General features: G+C 37.5%; 1 protein-coding gene across 3 annotated transcripts in view; it reads right to left on the reverse strand.

Annotated features, from left to right (window-relative positions):
- Positions 1-676: 676 nt before the first annotated feature.
- The window catches only part of SEL1L (SEL1L adaptor subunit of SYVN1 ubiquitin ligase), a 52,630-nt gene continuing 28,310 nt past the window's right edge, over positions 677-24,996 (reverse strand). For 2 of the 3 annotated variants that reach the window (XM_079699787.1, XM_079699786.1), the window contains exons 8-21: positions 24,865-24,924; positions 22,498-22,579; positions 21,976-22,130; positions 18,734-18,790; positions 16,874-16,942; positions 14,048-14,125; positions 12,714-12,776; positions 11,312-11,399; positions 10,840-10,988; positions 9,802-9,967; positions 9,199-9,273; positions 7,938-8,110; positions 3,976-4,104; positions 677-1,117 (exon numbers count right to left, since the gene is read on the reverse strand). In XM_079699787.1, coding sequence (XP_079555913.1) covers positions 908-1,117; positions 3,976-4,104; positions 7,938-8,110; positions 9,199-9,273; positions 9,802-9,967; positions 10,840-10,988; positions 11,312-11,399; positions 12,714-12,776; positions 14,048-14,125; positions 16,874-16,942; positions 18,734-18,790; positions 21,976-22,130; positions 22,498-22,579; positions 24,865-24,924 — 1,554 coding nt within the window. In that variant the 3' untranslated portion in view covers positions 677-907. Of the gene's footprint in view, positions 1,172-3,975; positions 4,105-7,937; positions 8,111-9,198; positions 9,274-9,801; positions 9,968-10,839; positions 10,989-11,311; positions 11,400-12,713; positions 12,777-14,047; positions 14,126-16,873; positions 16,943-18,733; positions 18,791-21,975; positions 22,131-22,497; positions 22,580-24,864; positions 24,925-24,996 lie in introns of all 3 variants that reach the window. The other variant, XM_079699785.1, reaches the window with a different exon arrangement.

Genomic DNA, 24,996 nt, shown 5'->3' on the forward strand with positions numbered 1-24,996 from the left:
CTTCAACTTTTGGGCAAGTGTGTCTGTGTTCCTGGTACCCCACCCAGAGTTCTTCAATATTGTTTTCTAATCTCTCCCCTTTAGTCCATCCTCTGGCTTCCAGATAAAGGCTCTGTATACTCAAAACAAGCAAGCAAATTACATTGAGTAATTTGGGGCAAGTTCACGTGTTAGCTCAAGAAGTCAGTTCACAATGTTTTCTATATATTCCATTCCAAGGAAATGAAGTTCACATAAAACTCTTTAACATGGCCTTTCAGTCTTTGAAGGAGAGAAGTATGGTATAAAGTATGACAATCACCAACAGTAAGAAACCTCCCAACCTTGCCTTTTAACGTAACAAATATGCTGAATATGTATACTTGCATGTGGCCTGGTAAAAGTTCCTCGGTTATCGCAGCTCTGAAATTCTTTGAAGATTTTTTTTTTAACTTAAAAGGCAAGTTCTATTTTCAGACTTTCAAACATGTTAAGGTTAATTTTGCAACTAACTGGGTTTTCCTTTTTACATCGATCAGTTTTTAGTGTCGACGCATGAGACCTTAGAGATGGTTGACAGAACTTATGCACATTGAAAGAATGACCAAAAGGACCCAAGAAAGACAGCTGGACAGAGCAGACATTACCTTGAGTGTCTCACATGTTTCCAGGAAAAAAAAAGTGGGGGCAGGGGAACCACTGAGAGTTGTTATTCCATACGGCACCGAAACGGACATTCAACTCAGTTTAGGTAAGAGTTACTTATCCCTGAAAATAAAGGCATCAGATTCTAAGCAGCTTTAGGAATTCAATGCTTCCTTGTGCCTCTTCCAGGAGGTGGCCACTGATCCAAAGTCCTAAATCAAATGCAAGTGTTCTTGGTAAACGATTTCCTTGTTTGTCACTGGTCAAGGCTGGCCACCGTGGGTCACTGTGGTGGCTGCTGCTCGGGCGGCCCCTCCTGCTGTGGTGGTGCTGGCCGTGGCCCGGGAGGTCTGGGGACAGGCATGTCCTGGTGCTGTCTCTGCCTGTAAGCGATAACTGTCCCCAACAGCAATGCGATGATGGTCATGAGGTAAAGGTCCCACTCAGGTCCCAAAAGCTGGTCCATATCAAGCTGGGTGAACAGATCTCGAAGCTTAATGAGAAAAGTATCAAAATCATTATGATCATTAAAATGTAATAGAAGGAGCTAGGAAAGTTACATCAGAGATTAGAGATAAATACAGAATTTATTAAATCAATTGGTTTTAGTAACATTTTGCAACGTGTTCCAAAAAAAAAGGGTTTTACTAAACACAGAACTACCATATGACCCAGCAATTCCACTCCTGGGTATATATCCGAAAAAACAGAAACACTAATTCTGAAAGATACCATGCACCCCAATGTTCATAGCAGCATTATTCATAATTGCCAAGATGTGGAAGCAACCTAAGTGTCCATCAACAGATGAATGGATAAAGAAGACGTGGTACATATATACACAATGGAACATTACTCAGCCATAAATAAGGATGAAATTTTGCCATCTGCAGCAAAATGGATGGACTTGGAGGGCATTATGTTAAGTAAAATAAGTCAGACAGAGAAAGACAAATAGTGTACGATATCACTTATATGCAGAATCTAAAAAATACAACAAACTAGTGAACATAACAAAAAAGAAGCAGGCTCAGATACAGAGAACAAACTAGTGGTCATCAGTGGGGAGAGGGAAGAGGCGGAGGGGCAATATAGGGGTAGGAGACTAAGAGGTACAAACTATTAGGTACAAAATAAGCTACAAGGATGTATCATACAACAGGGGAATTATAGCCACTATTTTATAACTATAAATGGAGTATAACCTATAAAAATTGTGAATCACTACATTGTACACCTGTAACTCTATAGTATTGTATATCAACTATACTTCAATTAAAAAAATAAAAATAAAACCCACCAGACTTTAACAAAGGATCCAATCTAATAAAATTAAGGACAAAACAAGACAAAAATATAAAGACAATGAGTTCAACTGAAAAAAAAAAGAAAGTTGTAAAAGCCTTCAACTTAAACTCAAAATAACGTCTGAGGACCAGAGCTATGGTTCCTTTCCATTAGTAACCTAATGCACTGATTTCCAACCATTTTTCACAGGAAATATTTGAAACAAACACTGGGGACAATGGAGGACCAAGGGGGGGAGGAAATCAGTATCTTGGCACACCTAACCTATAACCTATTTTTAGTGATGACACACTAGCTAAAAAGCTCTCTTCTAATGAAAGCAGGGCTATTTTACTACTTCTCGCATGTAATTGAAGATGACAGGAATTCAGAAGTTTAATAGCTGAACAAATAATGCTTTTTAGTTAGGATTTAACTAAATATTTAACAACTGAAATTGAACTTAAAAGTTATTTTCTTCATCTATGATATTTTAATTGTTTTAGTGTCACTTAAGTTATTCCTGGTATTTTCTGACTGCTACTTACTCACAAAGAAAGTAAATATGGGGCATAATCCTTTATGTTTAAATAAAATTACATTTAAAAGGTCCCCATAATATAATATTTGTAGGTACAGGTGCTAAAATTTTTCTGGAAAAAAAATTACAACAAACTATTAACTGTGTTCCCTGGGGTGGGACCCGCAATAGGAGACTTTGTTTTTCTGTATTTTTTTACTTTCTTACCATCAATACTTATTACTCTTTTTTTTTTTTTTTTTAAAGTTGGAATATCTAGGTGGTAGGATTACGGGGCATTTTATTGTTTTCTTGAAACTTCTGTATAAAACACAACAACTTAACATGGTGTATTACATGACCAAATCCTAGACTGTAATCAGTAGTTTATTAGTAATAAAAACTGTGAGAGACAAGGGTCTGAAATAGTCCTGAGAGAGAAAGAGCAGGCGGCCACACTGTTAGTTTTTCAGTTAAAGGAATAAAGATCCTTTGAGTTAACGGAGCGTACAGCATACCCTGGCTCACGCTATTGAACAATTATAAATTTGACATTACAAATGTATAAGCAATCAAGAGGACAGAGGCCAACATCTCCAGCCCTCTGGAGCCCTATACGTGGAGGACCTCAGTGCACGGGCTAGGGTTGCAAAAGGGAGAAGTTGTCGAATTTCTCTTTATAGATGCTGAAGCAGCATGGACTAAATTTACATCTGTGTAACAAAGAGGGAAAGCCCCTTCTGGAATCTAGTGCTGAAATGGTGCATCAACTTGTTCTAAAAGATATTAACAAAAGGTTGAAACATCATCCTTTTCTGGTCTGGTGTGAATTAAAGTTAAATAGCCCTTCTTTCTGCATACATTTTAGGACTTTCAGAGTTAAATGCTGCACCAGTGAATCCATTAGGAGGAATGATAGGTACTGTAAACAAAACAGAAAACTGGAGAACCCAAGAGCACCAACACTGTGTTGGTAACTAGAGTTGGTAGTTTTGAAGAGAATGGGTAACCCACCCATCTCCTAGCAAAGTTCTACCATTAAGCATATTTAAATAATACAAGGTATTTTTAGAAAATATAGTTCCAGTGGTATTTTTAACATGTTCCACTATCAGAAGAATCTACAAGAGCCTGGGCAGGTTCTCAGGTTCTCCTTCTTCCCATGTCTTAAATAAATTCTCTTTTTAAGGGGCTGGTCTGAGTCACTGCTAGGCAGTCATCTGATTTAATGTTTACTGGAATTAGTTAACTACTATTTCAAATTGCCATGGTTTAGTCTCAGTTTTCCCTAAACCAGAAAACATCTGCACCAATGAAAAATGCTTTAGCACTGGGAACCATTGTCAAATGTTACCTGGGAACTGTTAAGTGCTTCGTGGCTATACTCATCCCTCACCTGATGAGGTCCCTGCATCTGGGAAGAAGGAAAGAGACCAGACAGTTGCAGGTCCTTCCTCCCCTCCCCCAACTTTGCAAAAACGAAACTGTGTACTGAGAAGGTTACATCATTTGTATTTTAGTTAAAAGAGACATGGACCACTTACATTTGTTTCCCGTATGTACTGCAAGAAATAGACAATACCCAATTTGCAGAGTGCTAGGAAGACGGGTACTTGTGCATCTGGGCTGGCTTCCGCTGCCATGTCATAAAAACGTTTTGCAAGGTGAATATCCTATAATACGGGCAGTAAACCAAAGTTCATTTCTTGTTAAACTAAGTAAAAATAATTACTATTTATATATTAGGAAAGTTTATTTTACCTTTCAAGTTTCATTTTAAAATTTCCCTTACCTAAAGAAAAAAACCCAAGCTTTAATTAGGTAAAATTTGTTTAATTATCTAGCTGCTTAATTTTGAAAAACTTAGCTGAAAAATTTAAAAGTTAACTTGTGTTCCCCTGATCTGACATCCCACTTGCTGCGCAGATACGGTGGACACAGCTATATACCTATGCATAACACTGCTAACCTGGAGACTTCCAGGGGTGACCTGTAAGTCTCAAGTTAATATTTTCCTACTTATAACCAGTCAGTGTAAGCAATTCCTGGTTTCAGTCTGCAACAGTGATCTTCAAACTGGGGTAGACATACTCAAAGTTTTCCAAGGGGTGCACGCATGGACAGTGTTAAGGGACTTGCATCCTGTGTTCTCCTGTCTTAGATGTATTTCTATAAAGGGCGAAACAAGTCTTTACTAATTTTGGCCCAGGTTGGCGTGCTCTGCATTCAGATAAGTGGTGGAATGGGATGGTGGGAGGTGCAAAATTCTCACTTAACAACCTCACTTCTCCCATCCCCTGACTACTGTCAAAGAATACCAAACTCATAGGTAAGAATTCCATGAGACATGGGAAAGAAAGGCTAAACATTAAGACTGACTTTTTCTACATATTTAAATATAAGCAGTTACTTTCAGCTATTCTCTATACTTGTCCCTAAGGTGAATCTTTTTTTTGCGGTATGCGGGCCTCTCACTGTTGTGGCCTCTCCCGTTGCGCAGCACAGGCTCCGGAAGCGCAGGCTCAGCGGCCATGGCTCACGGGCCCAGCCGCTCCGCGGCATGTGGGATCTTCCCGAACTGGGGTACGAACTCGTGTCCCCTGCATCGGCAGGCAGACTCTCAACCACTGCGCCACCAGGGAAGCCCTGGTGAATCTTTTTAGTTAAAAAGAAGAGCACCTTCAGATAAAAGTAACAGTATGGTCAGTGTCTTTGACTTTTTAAAAAATGTAACAAATTTTGTTTGTAGTAATATTTCAGAAGACTGCCCTGCATCTCTCTCATCCTCGAGCACACACACATACTGGTATCTACACTGTTATATTTAGGATATTAAGCCAAAGACAGACTCATGAAAACGGAAAAGTATATTTTTCAAGATCATGCATCAAACTTTATGTGATCCGCAGAGACTGTGTGGATGATTCAATAGGGTAATTAAATCTTATCTATCAATCAAATCCTGAATTATTTATTCCAATTATAACCAATCCCCATCTTGTTTAATACTTAATATTTTTCTATCTATACTGGATGCTGGACTGATTAGCTTTTAGAGTATGAGTATCTCTTTTATTTAAAAAAACAGAAAACAAATAAGAAAAGGTGATCATAATATCTTATAAAAACTAATGAAATTATTGATTTTTATACATGATTAATTATTCTTAAAAGCTGAATCCCAGGGTTCCCTCCCCTAATGCTAATCAAAGGAATTCTATCCCTTTTATCATAGTCTTTATTCATAAGAATTTGTATAAGCTTTACATTACAAATTAAATTATGATGAGAAAAGCACAGATTAATTTTCTTGTTTTACAGCCTATTATAAAAACAGACTGTTATATTACTTTAATTGATTGTCTTTAGCAAATTATTACTAAGCATATAAAAACCATAACTTATGGGTAATCTTTACATTAGGCATCAAACCCATATTACTTTTATTTGAATTAACAAAGTCAGACTTTCCGATAGAAACTAAGTCTGATTTGGCTGACTGATCTGACAATGCAGGGAGGCTTCAACAACTATGTTACATGGCAGAGATTGTCCATGAACTGAACGCACTCAGCCTGCAGCTCCAGATTCTTGATAAAACTATATTCAAGTATCTAATATTAATATAAATGTAAAATATCAAAACTTACATATTGGAATTAAAATACTCAAGTGTAATAAAATAAAAAAGCACTTTGACAAAAAACAGTGCATTAACAAAATGAAATGAACAACCTTCTAGATTTAAAAGCACATAAGGTCACAAAGTGTCTCTAAGTGACTGAATGAGCAAGGAGTGTCATTAGCTATTGGTAAGCCTTGGGAAAGCCTTTTAGACATTACTCCCAGAAACTGAGAAAGTATGAGTCCAGTGATCAGGGAACACCTCCTTTTGCAAGTCTCTAGTTTCCAAATCTTTGCTTTCAACAGAACTGAAGAGAGGCTTAACCAAGTTATCAAGTGACAGATCATTAGAAATAATTTTAATGACAGATCAGTCTGATTTTTGGCATATGTTATGGACTAAATGTTTATGTCTCCCCAAAGCTCATATGTGAAACCCTACTCCCTAATGTGATGGTATGAGGAAGTGAGGCCTTTGAGAGGGAATTAGGATTGGATGAGGTCACAAGGGTAGAGCTCTCATGAACGGAGTTAGTGTCCTTATCAGAATCCCTAAAGGGCTTGCTGCTTCTCTCTCGCTTTTTTCCTCTTGAGAGGACACAGAGAGAATAGGGCCTTCACCAGACACCAAATCTGCTGGCACCTTGATCTTCAACTTCCCAGTCTCCAGAACTGTGAGAAATAAATGTCTGTTGTTCAAGCCACTGTGCTATAGTATTGTCACTGCAGCCCAAACTACCAAGACAGCATATAACTCTAAAGCAGTTTAAAGAATTAAGTGACCTTACTATAATAAAATTCTTCCCATTCCCATATACTTACTTATGTGAACAAGGTTCCAGTCATGTATTTATAAAATGAAAACAAGAATTAATGGTAAACCTGTTCCATGATACTTAGGCTAATTTTTAAAAATGCTCTATTCAACTCATTAAAAGATACATTTTCAATAATTACTACAAAAAGTAAAATTTTATCAAATTTTATAATATCATGAGGTTGATGAGAACAATAGTATATTAATAACTGACCACCTATGGCTAATAATATCTCGAGAATTTTTCTTAATACTTAAGAGCCTATCATCACAGGAAATAAAATTCAAATTTGAATTTATACACTTTTTTGTTTCAGATAAGCATGATCAGTGATCAGTACATTACACTGGTATACAATTCTGTGGGAATAATGGACTAAAATATAAATTCAGGGAGAAAAGGAAAAGATACTATTTTCATTTAATGAATTTGCTGTGTATTTTTAAAAAATTAATAATGGGGTTATCAAATTATTTTGGTATTTAGAGTAATTTAGTCATTTTATTTATAAAAATGTTAGTGGTTAAAATAGCTAGGACTTAGACCCTTTGAAACTTATGATGAGATATTTTAAATGTCAAATTAAAAATGTGCAAGAGGATACACAGTTTTTCAAAATTATTTTAAGGGTACACAGGCAAAAGCTTAAGACTGTGGGTCTAAAGAATGTTAGACTTCATTAGGAAGGTAAAAGAATGAAGATAAGTTCATCAGTAGCAAACATTAAATTCATTTCAAAATAATCTAGAAATGATAGAATTTGGCTATTGATGGACAGTTTCTCAAACTGCAGTTATCAACAGAGGCAGCACTGCTTTTCCGTTTTCATGAATCTGTCTTTGGCTTAATATCCTAAATATAACAGTGTAGATATCAGTATGTGTGTGTGCTCGAGGATGAGAGAGATGCAGGGCAGTCTTCTGAAATATTACAAAACTGTCTCTTAACTTAGCACCTAAAACCTGAGCACATTCTAAAGCAAACCTATTTCCTATAAAAATGAAGATGCTTCCCCCCAAATCACAATTACATTATTCATACATTTGTTTCAAAGTCACACTCACCTGTTTAATGCCTAGTCCTTTCTCATGCATATATCCCAGGTTAAACATAGCTTGTGCACTGTGCTGCTGCTCAGATGCTAGGCGATAATGGATAAACGCCGTTTCATAATCTACGTCAGTGCCAAATCCATAGAAATGGTAGTCTCCAAGCTTAATTCTAGCCACAGTATAGCCTGAAACAAAAGGTAAATGCAAAACTGCCAATAAATAAGGTGTGTTGAAAACAGACCAAACTCTTATTTCTCCTCCTGCTAACATGTTTATATAAAATAAATGTTAATTTGTAACACACAAACTTTATAACAAATTCTTCAGCCAACATAGAAATTCAGTAAAAATTTAACTAGAAGCGTTGCTCTTCTGAAGAAGGCTTTTGTAATAGTCAGGGAGAGGTAAAACAAAGTGGGTGTAATCTCTATTTCACTAATAATACTCCTCAGATGATCAGTCTACTCTGTCATTTAACATTTTAAAATAATTCAACTGGGGCTTCCCTGGTGGCGCAGTGGTTAGGAGCCCGCCTGCCGGTGCAGAGGACATGGGTTTGATCCCTGGTCTGGGAAGATCCCACATGCCGCGGAGCAACTAAGCCCGTGCGCCACAACTACTGAAGCCTGCATGCCTAGAGCCCACGAACCACAAGAGAAGACACCACAATGAGAAGCCCGTGCACAGCAAAGATGAGAAGCCCCTGCTCACAGCAACTAGAGAAAGCCCACACGCAGTAACAAAGACCCAAGGCAGCCAAAAATAAATAAATAAAATAAATAAATTTATTAAAAAATAATAAAATAAAATAACTCAACTGGACCATTGTTTAGGGTTAGAGAAAGGGACAGGGAGTGGATGTTGAGAGTAGTATGTGTGAGAAAGAACTATTCAAATAAAAAGGAGTGGGGAAAGGCTGAAATCTTAGGTTTTACACCTATAGTCTATTACTCATTCTATTCAGTTCTCATTTAGTACAACATACTAGCCTCCAACTAAAAACCAAAGAGTAAAGCATAGCATGATATAAATGTCCAGTACAATAAAGACCTTGCAGTTCAACTTAGAAACCCTGGGACTGGAACTTCCATTTTAAGAATGAATACCAATCATGAATGCAAACAAGTTAAGCTATAGTTAGTATCTCTGCTTAATTTTGAAGTGGTGAATGACATGATTTAATCTTTATGTGAGATTAAAAACAAACAAACAAAAAACAATAAAGAAAGGCCCCTGGGTGAAATTCTTATCCTAGAATTAACCAACCACTCACCTTGCGAGGCGGCCCGGTTCCAGTGTAGCAAAGCTCTGGGATAAGTTTCATTCTCACCTACGATGGTTGCTTCTCCTACAAGGAAAGTTGAAATACAGATCAGGTGTTTAAGGAAAGGCCCTAGACTTTTAGGCTTTATCTGCAAACCAGGGTGGATACATGGAGCATAATTTAAATAAGAACTGGGATATAACAAATATTAAATGAAAAAACTATTGAAATTAAACAAGTATGGGAATAAAATACCGAATTCAAAGGAATCATTGGATTCAGGGCAACATTACTTCCTGAGACACATTTTCACCACAGAACTAATAACGAGACTACTGAAACACTAGAGATCTACATACCACTGGAAAAACAATGTTTCTGCATCTGCTGTAGTTTGAAAAATGTATTTACTGAAAGCAGTTAATTTTATGATGGACGTCAAATCCACTTTTATCGTCAACTGTATAAAACTAACTTTGATGGCTTAGAGATCTGAGGTAAAATAACTTGAGCATGTGTGCTGTTATGTTCTAGTTATAATAATAAAGAAGTATCTTTGTGGCTTTCCTTTTTAAACAGGTTAACCCAAGGCAGGACTAAAATGAACCTTACTCTGATCGAGAATGAAGGCTGCGTTGCTTTGTGCCACTTCATAGCCTTGCTCCGCCAGCAGGAGGTATTGGATCACTGCGGCATTGTAATCACCATCTTTATAGCTGTTATAGGCAGTCATGAGCCTCTCAGACCACCGGCCCCGTTCACATACATTCTTAAACAACTATGAACACAGGAAAAAAAAATCAATACAAAATTAAGAAAGATATGTTGGAAAATCATTTTTGTACTTTGGCTATAAGCAATTGTTAAGCTTGCTCTCTTAATCTCTGGCAGTTTTACTAAGTATATATATAAAAGTCTGGGATATTTATTTGAAGCTTTCACCTAGTCTTTAGAACAGGTTTATAAAAGTAATAGCAAACAATTATATACCATTTACTCTGGCCAGGCACTATCCCAGTGATTTATGTGTAGTATGTATATTGACTCACTTACTCCTCCCATGAGGGACCACTCTCTTATGAGGTAAGTCCTAGTAACAAACAGCTCCATCTTACAAGAGAGGAAACTGAAGCATAGAGTGGTTTAGAAACTTTGCTAAGCATTTAACAATGTCCCTCTAAAGTGCCAATTACGAGAAAGCTAACAACGTTCATTTAACATACACTTTTTGATGCTGACTATGTCTCAGATACTGTCTTAGGTGTTAGAGAGACTGTAGACAATAGTATCTGCCCTTATAAACGCTGATTCCAGGAGGGAGAGACAAATGGAATAAGTGTGATTCTAACACACAGACCCTCAGAGCCTTCTTTCAGTATACCAGTGCTAGTTGGCTAAGTCTGTTTCTACTCTAGAAGAAATCACGCAAAGAAAACCAGAATTAAAACAGTAGGACTGGGGGTGGGGCAGGAGGGAGGTCCAAGAGGGAGGGGATATATGTATACATATAGCTGATTCACTTTGTTATACAGCAGAAACTAACACAACATTGTAAAGCAATTATACTCCAATAAAAAAATAAATAAAACAGTAGGCTTTCCTACGGGGCAAATTAATTTCCTACATACAGGTTGGTAGAAAAGCCCTTACCTCCACTGCGGTGTGACACGATCGCATTACACCTGTGCCGCTGGCATGCATCTGAGCTAGGTTATAGAAAGCCAAGATATGGCCTCCCTGAGAAGCTAAATTAAAATACTTCAAGGCCTGTTTATAATCCCTCTTGACTCCAATGCCATCTGTAAGGAAAATTACACGAGAGGTTAGGAATAGTCTTAAATAAGATATAGCTGAAGCGTCAGAGAAGCCTTACATAGGACTAAAACTAAATGAAATTCAGAATTCTTACTCTGGAAAGATGTGAATCTTATTAATATAGATTTGTACATCAATACAGATTAATATACTCTATAATGAAACACAAGATGCACACATCATTGAACTGGGAGGACATCAACCAGCTAGAAATTCGATAGCTCTCAGTTCCATAACATAGTGGCATCTAGAGGAAAATAGGTAATTTAGATTTGGTGTGTCCATCATTAATTCCAGCGTTACTTACTATAGTACATGGAGCCAAGCTGTAGCTGCCCATCCACCCAACCTTGTTCAGCAGCTTTCTGGAAATACTTCAGTGCCAGATCATAATTCTGTAGAAAAAGAGGTCATATGATCACATGGTAAGAAAGCTCAAAAGGCTGATATACTCAGAAGCCAGGAGATTCATTCATAAAAAGAATTAACAAAGCATACAGAAAATATTCTTAAAATCATTAAAAGGATGACCTTCTAATTTTTTATAATACAAAGATGGTAATATTTTTTAAGTCATGGGGGATTAACATTTAGGACTGTTAAAAAAAGCAAATATACTATTTTGTGAAACAATTTAGATGTCTGCTCTCAGAAAGCATAAACAACACTAGTAGAACAGCAGGCCAGAAATTAAGAAACAGTCATCGTATCTTTTCGATTAACTAACTAACCCTTTTAAACCTCAATATTTCTAATATTAAATAAGAAAAATTCTCTCCTTATTTGTTCTTCCCTGGGTAGCTTATCAAACATTATATGATTATTAGATTTCAAATATCAGACATATACCCAAAGAAAAATTAAAACAAAGGTCACTACTGGATTTCAGTACCCTAAAATGACTAGAAGGAATCAAAATGAGACCACATTACTGTCTTTTGTGCTAGGAAATACCTACAGATTAGAATTCTATACCTAGCTCTTAGTTTCGGGCCCAAATTAAAAGAACATATTGCTTGGAGAGATCACACAGAGATGAGGACAGCGATGAGGATCCAGGAGCATCCAATGAGCAAGTAGCACAGAAGAATGAAGAGCAATGGCCCAGGAAAACCAAGACAGCCCCCGGGAAGAAAGAGTTCAAGTAAGGTAGAACCAAAAAATGTCCTGTGGGGTTGACATTGAGGAGGTTACTGGTGAGCTATGTAGAGCAGTTACATGAGGTAAAAGCCTGACTGTTGACAGCTGAAGAGTGAATGGTAGCAGCTCACACAGTTCATTCTTTGGGAAAACCTGGCTTTGCAGGAAAGGGCTGGAGAGAAGAGAGGTGGTAGCTAGAAGGGCAAGGGGTAGAACAGAAGGCTTTTCTCCCTCTACATGGGAGGACTTAAGAATTTTCTTAGGCTTGGGTGAAGAAATAGCAGGGAGATATTTAAGTCTGGGAGAGAGGGCACAGTAGGCGGGGTAGAGGGCATAGATGGAACAATGAGAAACAGCTTCATACCTTGAGGAGAAGGTGCCAGAGTCACAGCCATTCTAAGAAGGCAGCTGCTATGGTGGGGTGGGGTAAGGGGTGGTAGGGAACCAAACTCAGAGTTTCAGCTCTAGTTATAATGAAACAGCCTCACCTGGGCTGACTGGGAGCTAGTTAAGGGATACTTCCCTACCTCACCAGCTCATTAAAGTCAGACGTCAGATTGAAGACTTACAACTTGAACTCCTCTCCCGTAGAGGTAAGCCATTCCAAGCCCACTCTGTCCAACTGGGTTGCCCTGCCAACCAGAGACAAAGTGAAAGATTCATTACAAAACAGGCAAGAATAAATGACTGCAAAAGAAATAATTTACAAGCATATTCAAAACATGTTTTAGTACTTTTCAATTTAAAACAAAATTTTCTCCTTCCCATCAGACTGAACATGATATTGAGTTTTAGAGATTTGACTTTCAGTAATTGCTGAAAAAGAGTAAACAGTAAATTCACTTACAATTAAATTTTGGTGACTTACCTTATGACTATCTGTTTCATGAATTTATGATATAAAACATGACATGTATTTAATCTTTTCAAAATTAAAAGTAGGTCATTTTTTTTTTTTTTTTTTTTTTTTGTGGTACACGGGCCTCTCACTGTTGTGGCCTCTCCCGTTGCGGAGCACAGGCTCCGGACGCGCAGGCTCAGCGGCCATGGCTCACGGGCCCAGCCGCTCCGCGGCATGTGGGATCTTCCCGGACCGGGGCATGAACCCATGTCCCCTGCATCGGCAGGCGGACTCTCAACCACTGCGCCACCAGGGAAGCCCGGTCATTTTTTTTTGGTAGTTTTTCACTGGTAACCTCCCACCCCAACAAAGAAGATGTTGCCATGGGGCAGAATCAACAAATTAATATTGGGATCAGGTGGCAAGGATATGCTTAAGATTGTTGCAATGTTGTGGAGCAAAGACAATCATTGTTTTGAGGCCAAAAAGAGAAAAATCTAGTATTCACCTAAACTCAGAAGGACAGAGACATCTTTAAAAAAGTGTCACAGTGCCCCTTTGGGAAACACTCCACTGGCATTTGGGACTACAGTAACATGCACTAGTTGACAAAGAGGTCAGTGTACACACTGGAGCCAGAGGGTCTTAAATATTCATAGGCAGCTTTCTCTGGGCCAAAGAAAGCCTAACTTATGTATCATGGTTATCAAAACTACCCAGTCACGTAAGCTTTAAACCTCAAGTTGCAACACAAACAGGATAAATTATATAACATCCAATTCCATTACTAAAATCATTATTTCCCTGATCAGGAAACTTCTCAATGAAATTGAAACAGAGAATTAATATTCAATAATCTGGTCCCTAAGAAAAATACATACTGCTTTTTACCAAGTAGGTTTTTTCTAGCCAATTCATCCATATGAATCATACTTACATAAGCGCTTCCAATAATTTATGGAGTAAGTCGATTATGACTAATCCCCTTAACATAATAAACTTTCTTATTAAAATAATAGTAATATGGTACATATTTCAATATACTGAGTCATGAAGTCTTACCATGTCAGCAGCTTTTTTAAAGTAGTGAAGAGCTGTCTCATTACTCTGAGGTACAATATCGCTTCCCTCTGAATACATCTGGAAAACAGACCCCAATTTCAATATGAGCTGTAACCTTCTCTCCAATTACATTTTTCTCCCATCTCAGCTCATTCCGGGTTTTGTCAGATTTCGTGGAATCTTTCAAAAAAGTTTAAAATTCCCCACAGGATATTTTAGAATTAAAAGCAAAACCTTAAAAGTAGACATTTTTAATATATTCTATGTCATGTCAAATTAATAACTTATCTATAAACATGAATATATAAAATCAGTTCACTGATCAACCTCAAAAGAAGAAATCTTTTTTTTATTAACTACAGTTATTTTATTTTATTTTTTAAACATCTTTATTGGAGTATAATTGCTCTACAATGTTGTGTTAGTTTCTGCTGTATGACAAAGTGAATCAGCTATATGTATACATATATCCCCATATCTCCTCCCTCTTGCGTCTCCCTCCCTCCCACCCTCCCTATCCCACCCCTCTAGGTGGTCACAAAGCACTGGGCTAATCCCTGTGCTATGCAGCTGCTTCCCACTAGCTATTGGTTTTACATTTGGTAGTGTATATATGTCCATGCCACTCTCTCACTTAGTCCCAGCTTACCCTTCCCCCTCCCCATGTCCTCAAGTCCATTCTCTACGTCTGCATCTTTATTCCTGTCCTGCCCCTAGGTTCATCAGAACCATTTTTTTCCCTTAGATTCCATATACATGTGTTAGCATACGGTATTTGTTTTTCTCTTTCTGACTTACTTCACTTTGTATGACAGACTCTAGGTCCATCCACCTCGCTACAAATAACTCAATTTCATTTCTTTTTATGGCTGAGTAATATTCCATTGCATATATGTGCCACATCTTCTTTATCCATTCATCTGTCGATGGACACTTAGGTTGCTTCCATGTCCTGGCTGTTGTAAACAGCACTGCAATGAACATTGTGGTACATGACTCTTTCTGAATATGGTTTTCTCAGGGTATATGACCAGTAATGGGATTGCTGGGTCATATGGTAGTTCTATTTTTAATTTTTTAAGGAACCTCCATACTTTTCTCCATAGTGGCTGTATCAGTTTACATCCCCACCAACAGTTCAAAAGGGTTCCCTTTACTCCACACCCTTTCCAGCATTTATTGTTTGTAGGGTTTTTGATGATGGCCATTCTGACTGGTGTGAGGTGATACCTCATTGTAGTTTTGATTTGCATTTCTCTAATGATTAGTGATGCTGAGCATCCTTTCATGTGTCAAAAGAAGAAATCTTAAACCCTGAGACAAATCTTTCTTCTCACTCTGTCCCAGCGCAAGTGGTTGAACAATTGCTTGGGATAAGCGATTAAACAAGGAAAAGAAGAGCCGATAGCAATGTCCACCTTCCCTTCTCCTCTACCACTGCTTTCCCCATGATAAGATGCAGGGTATGTCTTAAATTCAGGAAAAGAAATAACTAAAAGGTTATCTTAAAAGGTTTCAAGCACTGAATGTCTACATAGTACCAGGTATGGGAACTGATAAAAGGGTCAGGAGAAAGGAAAACTGAATGACCAGTAGTACTGTCTTTATCAATGTAAGTATTAAGGAAATAAGTAAAGAAAATCTTTTTATGAGATAAGGAAAATTAGTAAATCAGAGCAAGAATCGAGAGGGCTGAAATGAAAAGTTGTTAACTGCCAACAAAAATAGATAGGCAGTGACTTCCCTGCTGGCACAGTGGTTAAGAATCCACCTGCCAATGCAGGGGACATGGGTTCGAGCCCTGGTCCGGGAAGATCCCACATGTCACGGAGCAACTAAGCCCGTGCGCCACAACTACTGAGCCTGCGCTCTAGAGCCCGTGAGCCACAACTACTGAAGCCCACGTACCTAGAGCCCATGCTCCACAACAAGAGAAGCCACCGCAATGAGAAGCCCACACACCACAAGGAACAGTAGCCCCCGCTCGCCACAACTAGAGAAAGCCCGCGCGCAGCAACAAAGACCCAACATAGTCAAAAATAAATAAAAAAATAAACAAACAAACAAATAAATAAATGGGGAAAAAATTAAAAAAAAGATAGGCAATACCAATTTCTATGCTGTAATAGGAAGTCTAAATGTAAAGTTCTCAGGTCCCAAATGACTAGCTGTGGCAAATACTGGTTAGATCTTCTTTTTGTAAAAGCTTTTGAGATATAGTGTATCTGAGCCTCCTAACCTTAAGACTTGGCTATAGATGAAAATATCCATTGGTTTATAATGTGTTAATTTTCAAAATAATGAAAAAAGGAAGTTTTGAGGTTATGCCATGACATATGGAACCTATTCATTAAGTCTCTAGACTTAAATGTTCCCTTGCTTGAAAAGAGAACTGCATTGAGAGGTGGGTGATGGCTATCATATTTAAGACAATTACAAGGTCTGCAGACACATTTCAACACTCTAAATGTCTCTTATTCAGCATGAAAGTAAACAGGTAATTATGACAGACTTAGCAAAAAACTGCACAGCATAAAGAATAAATCCCTTATTACTGTGTATAATACACAAAAAGTAGGGGTGCAGACAGTGATAGTTAACTTCGATGGAGAATTAACATACTGACAAGCACATGCTATGTTACCTTTAAGTTACTTAAGAAAATGCCTCAGAATAACACTTATCTTAAGACAAGATATAATATGCTTGTATTGGAAATTTTATTTACAGCTTATATTTGGTAAATTGTAGATGATGAATACCATACGTGCTTACTATGTGAACACCTCTTGCTATTACAGAAAATGTTCACAGGATGTACAGTACCTTTCCCAAGAAGGCCATGGCATGAGAATTGCCAGCATTAGCTGCTAAATTGAAGTAGTCAAATGCTCTCTGTGAGAAAGGAATTTATGAAAATTATTAGTTGTTATTAGAATCTGCCCTTGGCTTTTAACCAAAATAATTACCTCAGGAACATTTTAAAAAATCTTGTTATACTGCAGTATCTCAGTTTAAGTAAATGGCAACACAACGTCTCCTGGTTGTCTGAGGTACCCACCCCACTTCCCTCTCATATGCAATCCATCACTAAGTCCTATTTCTTTCACCACCAAATACTGATACATCTTGAATCCATCTACTATCCTCCATTTCCATAATTCTAGTGTAAGCTGCATTATCTCTCAGCAGAACATCTAGAATGCTCCACTCCCTGATCTTTCTGCTTTTATTTATTCTTGGGGTCACCCAAAGCGACTGTTCTTAAATCTCAACATGCCTTCCACCAAGAATGTCCCAAAACTTGTTGTGTAATGCTATGTAGCAAATTCTTAACCAGAATTCTGTTCTCTCACCTGACATTTTAACTAACCAGTTCATCTGATGCTTCACTGGCCTAATGACATGTAATTTTAATGACCTAAAGACACTTAAAGTTGTCAAAATGCTGTTTGAATAATAATTTTAAAAAGCATCAATATTTGGTATAGTTTTAGCGATAAATGTATTTTGTTACAAACTAATTCTTAAAGTTGATACAATATAGTGCTTGAAATAACCTTAATTAGAATACTTAACTGGTATGGTAGAAAAACAGTTTTGTTAGTTTGAAGAACATTTATTGAGAACTTAATATTATACATGCTAGGCACTGCCAGGTGCTGGGAATGAAGTGGCAAACAAGGCAGACATAGTTCATGCTGTTTTGGACCTTATATTCTAGCAGGGGAAACAATTACATAATTAACTAATTTATAATGGACAAAGGCCACAGGGAATACAGATTTTCAGAAGTCATAACTGTGGTCCATGACCTATTCTTGCAGTGGGGTTGTGGTCAGTGGAGACATTCAGGGGAAGAGACCCTGGAATTGAGTTCTGGAGAATGAGTAGGATTGTTATGTGAAGAAAGGAGGTGGGATGATAATAATATTCACTCTGGTCAGAGGGACTGGCCTTCCAGAAGTCCTGAGACAGGGAGGTTCTTAATATTTTCAAAGACCTGAGAAAAGGTCCGTGTGCCTGTGACTCAGAAAGCAAGGGGCTGGTGAGGTAAATAGAGACTGGTACAAGGCCTTGGAGGTCATGTTAAAGGTTTTGGTTTCCAAGCTACTAGAAATCACAGACCACTCAAGAAGAGTTTTAAGCAATGGAACTGCACGATCAGATGCACAGTTTACAAAGACAGGCTATTGCTTAGGAAATGCAGGCGGGTAGTTATTCACACAAGCGATAGGTATATTGATGGCAGACGAGCGATACACAGGACAAAAAGCAGACCAAGGTTGGGGATATGGATCTGACTGCTATAGTTGTACACTCCTAATTTCTCACAAACTCAACACTGAATTTTCCTCAGTTCTAGGAAATATTTTCCAATAGGAGTTTTTTAAGACATACTTCTATCATAATACCTATAGAAAACCAAGACATTGTTTATGCATTTTCGGCCGTATTGAGAGCTAGGTTTTGGAATTAATAAAACCTTTCTCATCGCTACGAGGTATGATCACATTTTTGTTCCCCAGTTTCCTCAGGGGTTAGATCTTGAAAGCTCATTTGTGATGTTACCAACATCCATTAATCACAAAGCTTGATATTGTCACTGACTTAGCAAGAAATATATCTGGAGCATCATTTCTTGCTACAATATGGAATGTAAAGCCCTAAGAACAGGAAGGTTACCTGATGGTTTTGTTCTACTCCACGGCCTCCGTGCAGATGCAGCTGTCCCAGACCAACCTGAAAATGAACAAAAAGGAGGCAAGAGTAAATGGCAGCACCTGCCTCTGGCATGTAATGAAATTAGACCAACAAGAAACCATTTGGTCACAAAAAGGTTTCTGTTCATAACACAGAAAATTAAACATTTAGTCTTAATTCCCTAAGATATTACTCTAATTTACATTTTTTTGTTTGTTTTAAAGACTCTTTTGATGTGGACAATTTTTAAAGTCTTTATTGAATTTGTTACAATATCGCTTCTGTTTTATGTTTCGGTTTTTTGGCTGAGAAGCATGTGGGATCTTAGCTCCCTGACCAGGGACTGAACCCACACCCCTTGCACTGGAGGGCGAAGTCTTAACCACTGGACCGTCAGGGAAGTCCATATCCTACATTTAAAAAAAAACTAAAAATGTCTGCTTTTAGTTGCAAAGTATCCTGAAATAGAGGTGAAATAAAGGCATTTCCACATAAGCTAAAGAAAAGTTCAAATCTTTTGAACTAAAGAGTATTCTTTAAGAAGAGGGAAAATTATCCTGGGAGGCTTGGAGATGCAGTAAGAAATACAGAACAAGAGAAAGGTAAATTTGTGAGTAAATCTAAATTGGATGGACTATATAAAAGAATAGTATCTTGTGGGGTTCAAAAACATATAGGATTAAAACACAGACAAACTCAAACCAAAAGAGGGTAAGAAAGGAGAGAAAAAGGAACTTGGAAAAGCAAAATAAAAGTGAGATAGAAAATTGAAACTCAAATATATCACTAATTACTCTACTTAAAAGACTGAATGGATTAAGAAAAATAAACAAAACTAGTCATATGATGCTTGCAAGAGACATACGTTAAACATTAGAAGGTTGAAAGTACAAGATAGAAAAGATATTCCGGGTAAATACTAACCAAAAAAACGTAGTGTAGCTATGCCAGTATCAGGCAAAATACAACTAAAGTAAAAAAATATTTCTGGAGATAAAAGAGGTCATTTCATGATACAAAAGTTAGCTCAACAGAAAGATAACAATATTAAGTTATGCATTCAACATGGCTTAAAATATATAAATCAAAACTGATGAAACTAAAAGGAGAAAGAGACAAATCCACAATCAGAGTGGAAAATTTCAGCAATATTGTCTCAGCATTTGACGGAAGAAGCAGCCAAATTCAGTAGGGATTCAAAAGATTTGAACAGTAGGATTAAGAAACACGACAATTGACACATATCAAACACTACACCCAATGACTGTAGAAATTCACATTCTCTTTAGCGCACAGAATATTTGCCCAAACTGACCAAGATGGGGCATCAAGCAAGTTGCAAGAACTCTCAAACAACTGAAGTCATACAGAGCATATTCTGACTACAGTAGATTAAGCCGGATATCAACAACAAAAAAGGTAAGCAGAAAATTCCCATGTACAGTTGTCCCTTGGCATCCATGGGGGACTGGTTCCAGGAACCCCACAGATACCAAAATCTGCAGACGCCAAGTCCTTATATAAAATGGCATAGTATGTGCAGGTAACCCACGTACAACCTCCCGTACACTTTAAATCATTTCTAGATTACTTATAATACTTAATGTAAATGCTATGTAAATAGTTGTAAATACAATGTAAATATTATGTAAATAGCTGCCAGTGTGTGACAAAGTTTGCTTTTTGGAACTTTCTGAAAAAAAAATTTGTTTTAAAATTTTTTGATCCACAGTTAGTTGAATCTTTGGATGCAGAACCTGCTGTTACAAAGGACTGACTGTATGTGGAAACTAAGCAACTCATTTCTAAATTACACACAGGTCAAAAGAAATCACGATGAAAATTAGAGCTAAATATAATGAAAATATGATAGTGGGAGAATGTATTACACTAGCTATCAAGTTCTATAAAGCTATGAAAATTTGAGACAGTATTTGCACAAGACATGTACAAGAAAATGCAGAGCATTATTTGTAACAGCCCAAATCTGGGAAGAATAAAATCGATGAACTGTGGTAGTTTCATACAATGAAATACTATATAGCAATGCAAATGAATGAATTACAGCTATGTGAAAACACGTGGATTGATTTCACAAAAACATAATGCTGAGTAAAAGAAGTTGATACCAAAAAAATGCTGTATGATTTATTTTTACATAAGACTCCTTCAAAAACAGGCCAAACCAATCTATGGTGTTAGATGCCAGCTCAGTGGTTACCTACGGGCAAGAGGGAAGAAGAGTTCCAAAGAGGGGCTTCTAGGGTCCTAGTTACACCACACAAGAGGTTCCCTTGCTGATAATTCATTGAGCTGTACTTCAGTTTTGTGTACTTTTCTGTATTCATGTCATAACTCAGTAAGTAAAAAAAAGAAAATGATATACTATACCACACACTTTTTTAACTTGAGATTTTCATTTGATATACTGAAATCAGCTTTCTACATTAAGTAGTATTCTACATAATATTTAATGACCGCATAGAATTCCATTATATTGGAGTGTCATATTTGAGCCAATTCCCTATTGTTAAGCATTTAGAGTGCTTTGAATTTTAACTAGTGTCATATAAAAGAAAGATGTGTAATCAGAAGAGACAACTTTATTTTAATTTCCATGAGCTAAGATATGGCTTAAGTTTTTTCTTTATTTTTAAAAATATTCCCTTCTGTTAGCCTGAAAATTAACTGTTCTTAAAATGGACAGCGAAGTTCTCCTTTTTAATATCATCAAAACAACCCATGAAACGGCATATTATACATGATACTTTGATGTACTGAATATATCATACAGTTTACATTAAACAAGCCTACTTCTGTCCTTGACCTTGAGAAAATTATAGTCTAAGATAAGGAAAGGAAACATGGATAGCTCTGAAGAGCATCTGAAATTCCAAATGCGCCAGAGACTTTTTGTTTGAGGGGGGGTGACAGTTTCCATCCTGGGTGACCCCCAGAAGAGCCTTCATCACCACCGCAACGCCGCTCCATTTAAGCAGCAGTTTCCAACTGCGGTGCACAGCAGAGTCACCCCGGCCAGCTTTCATGGAACCATCAATATGCCTGGGCCACATCCCAGGTGAGTCCAAACGGAAGGTCGTGAGAGTGTGGTAATCATGTAGCTAATAATAGCTCCGTGAAAATGTTATAGATATAAGTGCTTGCCCCCAGAGGCTGTCACATACAAGGCAGTAAGATCTCGCGGGAGATGTTTAAACACGTACCTGTGCTTGCACATCACCTTTTTCGGCTAAGAACTGGTAATACTGAATCAAATCTTCTTCAAGCATTCCACTGTTCATTCCTGGGTTTTCCACCTCGTCAGGCAGCCGTATTCTCTGTACTACTGAGCCTCCCGTCAGTGAGATATCACTAGCAACTGAAATGTGGACAAAGTAATGATGGGGATGAAAGTCAGAGGGACTGTCCCACAGAGGGAAGTACAATTGCAGCTGCCAAATGCTGACAGACACTATGTTGAAGGAAACTGTTTCCATAGTGGTCTATAGAGTACAAAAGAGTAATCTAAATTCAGGTGTTTTTTTTTCCCCACATAATATTAAGAAGTGGAACCCAAAGCAAATTTTTGAAAAGTACTTCTTAATCAACTAGTGTAAAGATGATTCTACTTGAGAGAAACAGTCACAGTATTTCAAGTAGTACAATGAAAATAGATGTATTTAAAATTAATTCTGTTTGAATTTTTTTTGGGTTTTGGTAAGGGTGAAAGGCAAAAAGGTAGATACCATGATTAGCAACAAGACGATAATGAGTCAGTGCAGATTCACAGCTCTGGAGGACCCCAATGCCAGCCCAGTATCGGTAACCCTGTAATACAACTTCAGGTGAGAAGAAGGCAGTTTCACATGCTTCAGTGGCATTTTTGTGGGAACAAATAAAGCTAACTATACGCAGAATGTAATTTTGCTGTCCTTTGATCCAAGTACTTGGCTACATCATTTATCCTGAGTTTTACGTTGAGGTAACATACTCAGCAACTTCAACAACCAGGCTAAGAACTAGGAAATAAATAATAAAGTTCCGAGAGCAATCAAAATAGATGCCATCAACTTTATGTATGCAGTGTGCCCGTTTACCTCTAAGAGAAAATTGCTTGGGCTCTTGCTTAGAATAGATTTCAATTTTACTTCAGATACAATTTTAACAAAAACAGGTTAATCTTCCAAAGTAGCTCTTAAAGAAGGAACAAATTAGCAAAACAGGGAAGACAAGAGACTACTAAAACAGGCACAGTAATACCAGCAATAAATGACTTCAGAATAAGGGGGAAGATAGTTAATTATAAAGAGCAGAAGACAGAGCTCTCTGGAGCCATTTAGCACAGACTCAAATAGCTTTACCAATTTTAACAATCCTTAGGGAATGAGTGTATAATAACATGTATAATATATATATATATATTTTTTTAATTAATGTATTTATTTATTTTTGGCTGCGTTGGGTCTTCGTTGCTGTGCACAGGCTTTCTCTAGTTGTGAAGAGTGGGGGCTATTCTTTGTTGCAGCGCACGGGCTTCTCATTGCGGTGGCTTCTCTTGTTGTGCAGCACGGGTTCTAGGTGCGTGGGCTTCAGTAGTTGTGGCACGCAGGCTTCAGTAGTTGTGGCTTGCAGGCTCTAGAGAGCAGGCTCAGTAGTTGTGGTGCAAGGGCTTAGTTGCTCCGCGGCATGTGGGATCTTCCCAGACCAGGGCTCGAACCTGTGTCCCCTGAATTGGCAGGTGGATTCTTAACCACTGCACCACCAAGGAAGACCCATAACATGTGTAATATTCATACTTAATGTTCTTGTTTTGTAGCCACCATTTAAGGAGACTGATAAGTAGTTTAAAAAGATTTGTGTCAAAAATATCTAATATTTCTTGAAAATTCATCTAAAAATAACTTTTCAATTACTGTTTGAGGAATAAACGTTCCTGGAGATTAAACGAACAAGTGAAAAAGACTTCAAAATTAGTAAGGAGTGTTTCAGAAACCTAGAGCAACGCCCTTGTTTTTCACTTACTGAAACTCCTTCAGCAGTTTACCTCTGTAACAGGACTAAGCCCAAGCTCTCTGGTGTGACGTACAGCTGTTTACATGATCCCTGCCTACCTGTCCTGTTGACAGACTACCTCGCATTCTATTTTCCAACGTTTTAGTTGCTCCTTTCTTCAGAAGTATCTCCTTCCAATGCCAGTATGGGTGAGGTGCTTTTTAGGTGATTCCCTGACATTCTCATGCTGCATTGTAACGACCTCCTTACTCATGTCTCCCTTTCTACATTAAAAGCTTGTTGTGCGATGGTATTATATCTTACTGATCTTTGGAATTCTAATGACAAGCTTTCAGTAAATATTTTTGGAATACACATAGGGAAAATTATCCAGGATCTACCCAACTGGCCAGAAAACTAGATTTTCCTTCTTTGTTAAGTTTCATAATCCCATCAATGACCAGACCTATAGCCCCCTCCAGATTTTGGACTGGTTTCTCTGCTTTCGGTCTCATTTCTGCTCAATCTATTCTTTACATTCCTGCAAGAATTTACATATTCATTTGGAACGCAGTAATATGGGTCAGAGGTCATGTGGACTCACCCAAAATCAATTTATAAAGTAGAAGGCAGATTAAACACCTCAGCAAAAAAGAACATGGTGGAAAGATTCTATATTTTAACACTAAGCCATTTAAGTGATCAACACTATCAGGTAATACATGAGAGATACTCTGTAATGAACTTTATAGGACACTGGTTATTTGTATACTTAGTCCTTCAACTATTTAAATGTAAAATCTGTCATAACCCAATCTAAAAAATGATTCTGACAAACAATTCCAACTTATAGAAAACTGAGAAAGAACCATTTATCAGATTTCTATTTTAAGGGAAATCAGCCAAACTAATCATTTTAAAGACAAACTGTGGACTCTACCAATTTTCATCCACACGTAGATTCAATTGCTGTATCCATTAACAAGAAGCTGAAGGACATTCAATTGAATATTGGGTCTTAATGAATATAAGTAAATTTCAATCATGAAATCTAGAAAAGTTGTGGCCACTTGTAAACCAACTATTCAATGTTATTAGCCTTCCATTTAAGTCTTACTTACCAAAACCATGTGGGCTATCAGGTTGCCCCCAAGAGCTCCGAAAGTATAATAAACAAGGGCCTGTGAAAGAACAAAAGATGCTTAACTCAACATAGTTACATATTTACCCAATTCAAATTGTAATATACAATG

This window comes from Hyperoodon ampullatus (assembly GCF_949752795.1).
Source record: "Hyperoodon ampullatus genome assembly, chromosome: 3".
NCBI lineage: Eukaryota > Metazoa > Chordata > Mammalia > Artiodactyla > Ziphiidae > Hyperoodon > Hyperoodon ampullatus.